This window comes from Poecile atricapillus, chromosome 33 (genome assembly GCF_030490865.1).
Source record: "Poecile atricapillus isolate bPoeAtr1 chromosome 33, bPoeAtr1.hap1, whole genome shotgun sequence".
NCBI lineage: Eukaryota > Metazoa > Chordata > Aves > Passeriformes > Paridae > Poecile > Poecile atricapillus.
In genome coordinates, this window is record NC_081281.1 from 2,781,801 (window position 1) to 2,790,012 (window position 8,212).

Consider the following 8,212-nt stretch of genomic DNA (forward strand, 5'->3'; position numbering starts at 1 on the left):
GCCGGGCCAGAGCTGATTTTAGCCTGCGGGAGCTATTCCGGGGTCTGACCCGGGTGAAGGGCGGGCGAGAGGGTGACCGAGCCACCTCCCCCCATCCCGGCTTGTCCCTGGAGGTGTCACTGGAAGGGACCGTGCTGGCCGGGGGTGGTGATGCCTCCCCGGGGGGACATCCACGGCTCACAGCCCTGCTCTGCTCTTCCGATTTTGGGGTCCCTGTCAATTGTCCCCACCCTGGGAACAGCCCCGGCGCTCTGGTGGCCCCAGCGTGGCTCCTGCTCGCCTGCACACAGCATCCCCAAGGGCTCGTTTTGGGGAGGGGGAGCGGGGCCTGCCCGTGCCCCTCCCGCTGTATTTTTAGTCCTTTCCTTATAAGGTTCCCATGAATTTTGGGAGCTGAGAGCGGAATGAAGTCATCGCTGAGGTCATCCCGCCTCATCCCCCCCCCCGGCCCGCCGCGGGCTCACCCCACAGGGAGTTTTTGTGTGGGCTCCATTGAAACTGCACTCGCCCGGCCTGGAAGGAAACAAAACCCTTCCCTGGCTGGCGGGGGGCCAGGCTGTGGGGGCTGCGAGGACTCCAGGGGCTCTAAAAGCTCCAGCCTGGGCAACAACCGGCAGCTCCCCCAAAGCTGCAGCCCCCAGGATCCCCAGCCCCCCTTGCACGCTCCTGTGAGCCCTGGCCTGGGTGTCAGCAGGGTTTGAGTGCAGGGAACCTCCAAGACTCTTTCCAGCCCCCCCGCCCCCCCCCCCCCCCCAAAGCAGCGTGGTCCCCCAAATCAGCCTGCGGGTGGGACATTGGGTGCTGCCCTTGGGGCTCTGGTTGGGTCTGATGGAATTTGGGGTCAGGGAGATGTACCTGGTGGTGTCCGAGCTGCAGCCCCAGCCAGGGTGAGCATGGGGTCACCCAGGTGCCTTTGTGTCCTCCGAGGTCGTGTTTGGTCCCCCCAGGGTCGTGGTTGGTCCTGGTGTGGTCACACAGTGCTGAGGGACAGTGAGGACACACTTTGTCCCATGAGGGACATCCTTGGTGTCATGGGGAACACGCTCAGCAGTGACACACCTGATCCTATTGGGGACACGCTGTATCCCATCACTGACACATCTCTGTCCTGCTGGGGACACGTGTGGTCCCATCAGTGACACCCCTGCTCCTGTTGGGACCCGGTCCTGTCAGGGACACTCTCGGTGCTGGCAGGAACGCTCTTGTCCATCACTGCGCAGTCATTCAGGCACTCAGCAGACCCAGACGAGCCTCACCAGGGCTGACTCTCCTGCCTGCAGCCCCCGTGGATTCCAAAAGCCCTGGCAATCTCCCCCAACCTCTGGCTGACTCCCAGATTTCGGCACTTCATCCCATCCTCCTCCACCTCCTCCTCCTCGCGGGGAGGAAGGGGCTCCCCCTCCCCCCGCCATCTGTCCCCCCTCATCACTCTGTCAGCACCGGCTGGAATGTGGATTCATTTCGGGAGGAATGTCACCCCCCGCACCGCGAAGCCTCACCCGAGCCATCTCCATCTCCTCCTCAACATCTCCATCCCTCTCCTGGCCCGGGGACCCCCAGCTCTGGGGACCCCTCGGGGGGCTCTGGGAGGCTCAGGGGGCGCTGCTGGAGCTGCTGCCGGGCTGATGCTGCCCAGGCACCCCGCGGCTGATTGAACGCAGACTCGGTGCCTGATTAAACTCATCAGAGGGGGATTTTTTGTTCCGGCGTTTGGATCCGTTGCAGTTTCACCTTAAAAGGAATCTGTCGCCCTCGGGCAGGGGAGGGGGCCGGGGGCTTCACAGGGAGGAAGGCAGCTGAAAGTTGGGTGCTTATCGGTCCCTGAGCATCCCTGGGCGCTGCCACCACCCAGCTAAATCGGGACAAGGACCGGGGCCAGCCAGGCGGGGCCTGGGCGCCCGAGCAGCGATGCTGAACACACCCGTGGGTGCCAGGCTGGCAGGGCCCGGGGATGCCGTGGCCACCCGAGTCAGGTTGACTCAGCTTTGCCCAGCATAAAGGAGCCCATTCTTCAGCTGGAAGCTGATTTATGCAGCTCTCCCCACGCCCGGCTGCACAGCGGGGCGATTGACCCCTCCAGCTCCTTGCAGCCCCCCCAAACAGTGCCCTCCCCTGCCCCCAGAGTGAGGAGAGCCAGGGCCCTGAGTGGGAGGATGAGGCTTTATTAAATTAATGTCGGGGCTGTGGATACATCCAGCATGGCTCAGCCCCCAGTGTCAGGGGGGACTGGGGACCCTGGGGTGATGTAGCCCCAAAACTGAGCCCCAGGGTGCAGCTCTGGGGGTCCCTTGCCTCCAGCTGTGTGTCCTGGGGCAAAAACTGGTGGAGTTGGAGGGGGAGGATTGCAGGGAATGAGGAAACAGAGTTTAAATTAAATACAGCCATGGCAACCCGCACAGAGGAAGCTCAAACTGAAGCAGGGGTCCCAGAGCAAGCACGCGAATTTGGGTGGGCTGTGGGGTGGAAAGGAACTTGGTGGTTCTTCACTCTGAAAAGGGGTGCAAAAAATCCACACAAACACTTTAAAAACCATAAGGAGATGGGGAAACATTAGGAGGGGGCTGGGACGAGTGGGGGTACGGGGTTTTGGCAGGAAGGGAGCTACCAGAACATTCCCCCGACTGTTTTCACTCGTCCCCTGAGGAGCAGGGCTCCTGCTCAGCTCTCAGCTGGTGGCTGGTGGGGTGTGAGGCACAGGACATCCTCCCCCAGGGCAGGGGGCACAGGGCTGGGGTAGGCTCCACCCTGCTTCCCCCTCAGAGTGCCATCTCCAGGGGCGGGGACCTGCGGTGGCATCACTGCCGAGGGCTCTGCGGTGTCTGTGGGGAGCTCCTGGGCCGGTGCCGTGCTGGCGATGCCGTTCAGCCCCTCCTCGCTGAATTCCACCAGCTCTTCCAGACTGGCCTCCCGGTGCAGCCCGTTCTCAGCCCGGAGCCGAGGCTCCGTCTGCGGGACCTCATCTGGTGCCTCCTGCACCGTCAGCTCCTCCTCGCTGGATGAGGCAGGCGAAGAATCCTCCCCTTCATCCCGAGGGAGCTCGGTCCTCCCAGGACCCTGCTGCTCACCCTCTGCCACCCTCACCCCCATCAGCTCCTGGTTGAATTCCAGGGCCTGCTCAACTATTTCCAAAATATCTGAGTCTTTCATGATATCCGCTGGCACCTCTGGAGAGAGAACAGCCGTGTCAGGGATATCAGGAATCACCTCTGGAAAACCTCTCTGCTCCAGTGCGGAGCCCAGCTGAGGTGGGTTGGCCTCGAGGGGCTGCTCGTTCCTGGGTGAAGAAGGGCTGCCACTGTCCAGTGCTTCCTCCTCCATGGATGGCTGCTCTTCCAGTGGCTGCTCTGCTCCATCAGGCGCTGCCTGGGCCTGCAGCCCTGCTGGAGGGGTGGCCTCGACCGTGTCGTGGAGAGCCACGCTGGACTCATCCTCATCTGCCCCTTCCTCCTCCTGCCCTGCTCCACTGGCATCCCTCTCCAGCTCAGTTGTGTTGTGGAGCTCCTCGTCCGATTCAGCAGCCAAATCTTCGGAATTCTCTGGTCCCTCCCATGCTCCAGTGGCACCCTGGGCTGGTTCATTGGTACCTCCTGCTAATGATTCCATGGCCCCAGGACAGCTGGGATCTGCTTCAGGCACAGCTGGGCCTTCCTCCAGCTCAGCAGTGTTCTCCTCATGCTTTGGCATCTCAGGTTCTTCAGTGGGCACCTCCATATCTTCATCTGCTTCTGCAACAAGCACCTCGAGCTGTGCTTTGCCCTCTGGCACTGGAGATACTTCTCCAGGAGCCTCTAGATCATCTTGGCTGCCTTCAGTCGCTTCAACTTTAATTTCTTCAAAGTCCTCAGAGATCTCGGCTTCCTCCAAGCTGGACACCTCTTGGCTGGGAGCAGAGACCATGAAATAACCTTCCTCCTCCTCAGCACTCTCTGCCACAGCAGCCACCTCTGCCCCTGCCTCCTCTTCAGGGCTCTCTGGCACGGTGGGAGTGGGTGGCTCGTCCCTCCCTTCCAGGCACCCTTCACCTGTTGTCTCTGTGCTCTCCTGGGTCTCGGGAGGGTTTGTGCTGGGTGCACCCACAGCCAGCACCTCCCCTTCATAGAGGTTCAGGGCTGTGCTGTCTGGCAGGGTGTCCTCCAGCTCCAGCCTCCTGCCAGTGCCTGCTGTGGCCTCTGGCTCTCCGCGGACCTCCTCCAGAGCCCAGTCACCGCTCCCTGTGCTGGCACCTGGCACCTCCCTCAGTGCCACGAGCTCTGAGCTGAGCCCTTCATCAGCCTCCTCATCCTGCACCTCCCACGGCTCCTCTGGGGCCTCAGCCAGCTCCTGGCTGTGCCCTTGCTCCGGGGCTCCTGGAGGGGCTGGGGCAGGCTCTGCCATGGTGCCCTGCTGCTCCTGCCCTGCCAGCTCCTCTGCCGGCTCAGCCTCTGGCAGTGGCTGCTGCTGGCTCCTCTCCTGGCTCTCAGCCTCTTCTTCATCGTCCTCTTGGGCTTCCTCCAGCTCTGCTGGTGATGTGCCATCTGTCCCCTCACTTTTCAGCCTTCCTGCACTGCTCGGGGTGTCATCTGCCCAGGCTGGCTCTTCTGGCCCCAGAACTCCCTCAGTATCCTCTGCTGTCAGCTCCCAGTCCTCTGGACAGGGCTCTTGGCCATTGCCACCATTCCCCCCCTCCCAGGGCTCCTCTCCTGGCTCCAGCTCCTCCTGTTCCTCCTCCTCTTCCACAGAGCCGCTTTCCTGCAGGTCCTCAGGCTCCTCTGGGGCTCTGCTCTCCCACTCCAGGGTGTCACCTCCCACAGCCTCTCCTGCCCCAGGATCCTCTCCCACCTCAGAGTCTTCTCCTGCCCCATGGTCTTCTCCTGACTCGGGGTCCTCTCCTGCTGTGGGTTCCTCTCCTGCCTCAGGGTCCTGTCCTACACCATGATCCTCTCCTCCCAGCACCTCCCTGCTGGCCTCTCCCTTTCCTCCCTCACTGTCTTTCACTCTGCCTGTGTCCTCTCCTCCTCCCACAGCATCTTCCTCAGCTCCTAACGAAGCCTCCTCTGCTGGGATGGCCTCATGGACACTCGAGGGCTCCTGCTCTGGGCACAGCTCCTGTCCCCTTTCCTCCTCTGCAGCCAGATCTGTCTCACACGTGGGCATTTTCTGCTGCTCAGACCATTCCTGCTCTGCATCAACAATGTCCTCTTCCAGGTGACCTTTTGTGGGCAAAACCAGGTGGTTTTCCACAAGGACAGCATGAGCAGCTTCCAGCTCTCTGTGCTCCTCTTCTTCCGCATCTGTTCCTTCTTCCTGGAAATCTCGGTTCTCTTTGCAGGGACTGCAGGCTCCTCTCTCCTCCTCATCCTCTGAGGGGTGTGATGGCTCTGTGCTTGGGGTCTCTGCCCTATCCTCCTCTTGCTCTGGCTTTTCCCAGCTGGTCACTGCTTGTCCAGGGAGATCCCTGTCCCCTTCCTGGGCCTCCAGTTCTGTATCCTTCGGGCTCAGCACAGCAGGTACATCCTCCTCTTCCTCTTCCTCCTCCTCCCATGCTCCCAAATCCTCCCGGCTCCCTGAGGCCGTACCCGGTGGGGACACGGCTCTGTCCTGCAGGACGCTGCTCTCCACACCCAGTCCCTGGAGCACGACCTCCCCAACCCTCTCCTCTACCTCAGGGCTGTCACCGTCCTCAGAGCCCTCAGAGGGCTCTTGCTCTTCCCCAGGCCCCTCTGACACGGCCTCTCCAGCAGCCTCAGTGGGGAAAACGGGGCTGGGGACACAGGCTTCCCGGGGGGCCCACGTGCTGCTGAGCACGGGCTCTTCTTTGGGCTGAGCATCACCTTCCATGGCCTTGAGAGCATCCTCCAGCGCCTCGCTGACCAGCTGGGCCGGGTACCGCAGCCCCACGCTGCCATTGGGAGGCTCTGTCCCCTGGCTCAGCGCTCCCCTGTCCCCCTCTGGCCAGGTGAGACCCTCTCCCCGAGAGCTCTCCTGCTCTGGGGGGCTGAGGGGCTCTGGGGAGAGACGAGGGGCAGCTCTGCCTGTGAGGGAGGGGCTGGGTGTGGGGCAGCCGGGGGCAGCCGGCAGTGCCGTGCCCTGGAGGGCTGAGCTGATTTTCTGAAGCTCCCTGGAGCTGAGGCTGCGGCTCCTGGGTGTGGGGGTGTCACTTTGGGGTTTTGCTAGCTGCCCCCTCCCCTCTGCCCTGGGGAAGATCGAGGGGCTGCTGCAGTGGTCTCGGGGCAGCAGCCGCCTGCTCTCAGGGCTCGCTGGTACCAGTTTGCTGCTGCTCACCTCCAATTTGAGATCTGCAAAGAGTGAGGTGGAGCCGTGAGCGAGCGAGAAGCTGCTCCTCGGCTCTCCCAGCCCTCCCCGGCCGCCTCTCGCTGCCCCCTCTCCTATTTTTAAACAGCTCCTTCTTGGAAAGTGGGAAATTCCTCCCTCGGGAGTGCAGCGGATGCCGGTGGTCCCAGGGGATTCAGCATCTGGCCGGGACAATGCTCTGCCCAGCCGCAGCCACACTCGGGTCCTGCTGCCGGGGAAAGCCAGCAGGTGACAAGCTTTCCTTGTTTTTTTGTTTTGCGGAAAAAGGAAATGCTCAGCTTGTTACCACAGCCCACCGTCCTGCTGGGCAGAGCCCTTCCTGCCCTTCCCATGAAAGGCAGGGAATTAAAAATCGAGGCCAAGGAGTAGATAAGCCTTATCTGGGCTCTGAGGCTCGTGCCAAGAGCCCCCGGCTGCTGTTCGCACCTTCCTATCGCGGCCGGGCTGCCAGGAGAGCGCAGGAAAATGTGTCTAAATCCAGCCCGATGCCCCGAGCCCCCCCAGGCGAGGCGGTGCCGGTGCCGGGGGTCCCTTACCTCGCACACCATTGGCCAACCTGAATTCCCCAGCCGGCATCTGCAGGCGGCTGCTCTCCGCTTCCAGCAGCGTCCTGGGGGAAAGAGGAGAGGTCAGGAGCACCCCCAGGATGGGTGCTGCAGGCTGCGGGGTGCTCCTGAGCACCCCAGCTCACCTTGCTGGCTGCGGCAGCGTCAGGGCAGGTAAACTGAGGCACGGAGCTGGTTGTGCCGCTCTGTGAGGGAGCGGGCTGGACCGAAGAAGCCCCCCTTGCTCCTGTCTCCTGTCCCATCCCCCCGTGGCCGGGATTAGTGTCCGCGCAGGGTGACATCATGCTCTGCCAGGGAGGCCCCTCGCCTGGGCTGGGCCAGCCCCTATTCTCATGCTAATTGTCCCCCCGGTCCCTGGCAGCGGCCTTTGTGTGGGGCCATCTGGAAGGGGCGCGGGGCTACCGAGACCCCCTTGTGCCCGAGACCCCCTTGTGCCAAGACCCACCTGTGCCTGCCAGGCTCGGCCCCAGGGCAGCGGCCACTTCCCAGCCCCGTTCCCATCGGGAACCTCACCTGTAGGTCGCCACTTCCAGGCTGAGGGACATCTTGAGGTGCATGAGCTGCTGCCTGTCCTCCAGCACCCGGGCGATCTGCACCCGCAGGCTCTGCTGCTCCTGCTCCAGGGCCTCCATCGCCAGCTGCGGGCAGCACAGGGGGGTCAGGGGCATTGCCCGGGACCGGCTCGGCTCATCCCCTCAGGATGCTGAGGGACCGGAGCCTGGGCGCTCATCTTAGCACGGGGGGCTGAGGATGGGGCGAGGAGATGAGCAGGGCTGAAAGGTGATGGGGAAACGGCTGCCGGATGAGGGAGGAAGAGCTGGGATGATTCAGGGCTGTGGGACGCCAGCGTGGGAAAGAAATAACTTCCAGGCGAGCAGCTGCGGCTGCGGCACCCTCTGCCCCAGGACACCGGTGGCTGGTCCCAGGATCTGGAACAAAGGGGGACCCTTCCCCGGGCAGTGTTCACACCGTTCCCGGGATTTCCAGCCCAGCACGCCTCCACCTCCCTCTGCTGAATCACTTTTGCAGCTGTTGAATCGCAGCTGCAGCACAGTCGGTCGAGTTTTTCCTGCCCACAGCCCCGCCGGTGCCTGCACCCCCCATCGGGGGCTGTCTTTATCCCGGGATCCTGACTCTGGAGCCCAGCAGGACATGGAGCCACGGGCCCGGGCAGGGTGCTGGGGCAGGACCCGGTGTCTGAGTGCTGCTCCCCTGGGTCTCTGTTGTGCCAGGGACAGAAATGTCCCCAAGCAGCTTTGCTCTTCCTGCGGCCCTCCCCACCTTCATCTGAAGCTCATCCAGGGCCACCGTCCATCCCTCCCCTGGGGAAAGGTTTTCCCTGGTCTGTTCCCTCA

The 8,212-nt window shown here is 63.0% G+C and overlaps 1 protein-coding gene across 1 annotated transcript in view; it reads right to left on the minus strand.

Annotated features, from left to right (window-relative positions):
• Positions 1-2,152: 2,152 nt before the first annotated feature.
• Positions 2,153-8,212, minus strand: part of NES (nestin) — a 7,476-nt gene continuing 1,416 nt past the window's right edge. Inside the window, exons 2-4 of the mRNA XM_058860601.1 lie at positions 7,371-7,495; positions 6,828-6,901; positions 2,153-6,275 (exon numbers count right to left, since the gene is read on the minus strand). Of these exons, the coding sequence (XP_058716584.1) occupies positions 2,659-6,275; positions 6,828-6,901; positions 7,371-7,495 (3,816 nt within the window). The 3' untranslated portion in view covers positions 2,153-2,658. The remainder of the gene's footprint in view (positions 6,276-6,827; positions 6,902-7,370; positions 7,496-8,212) is intronic.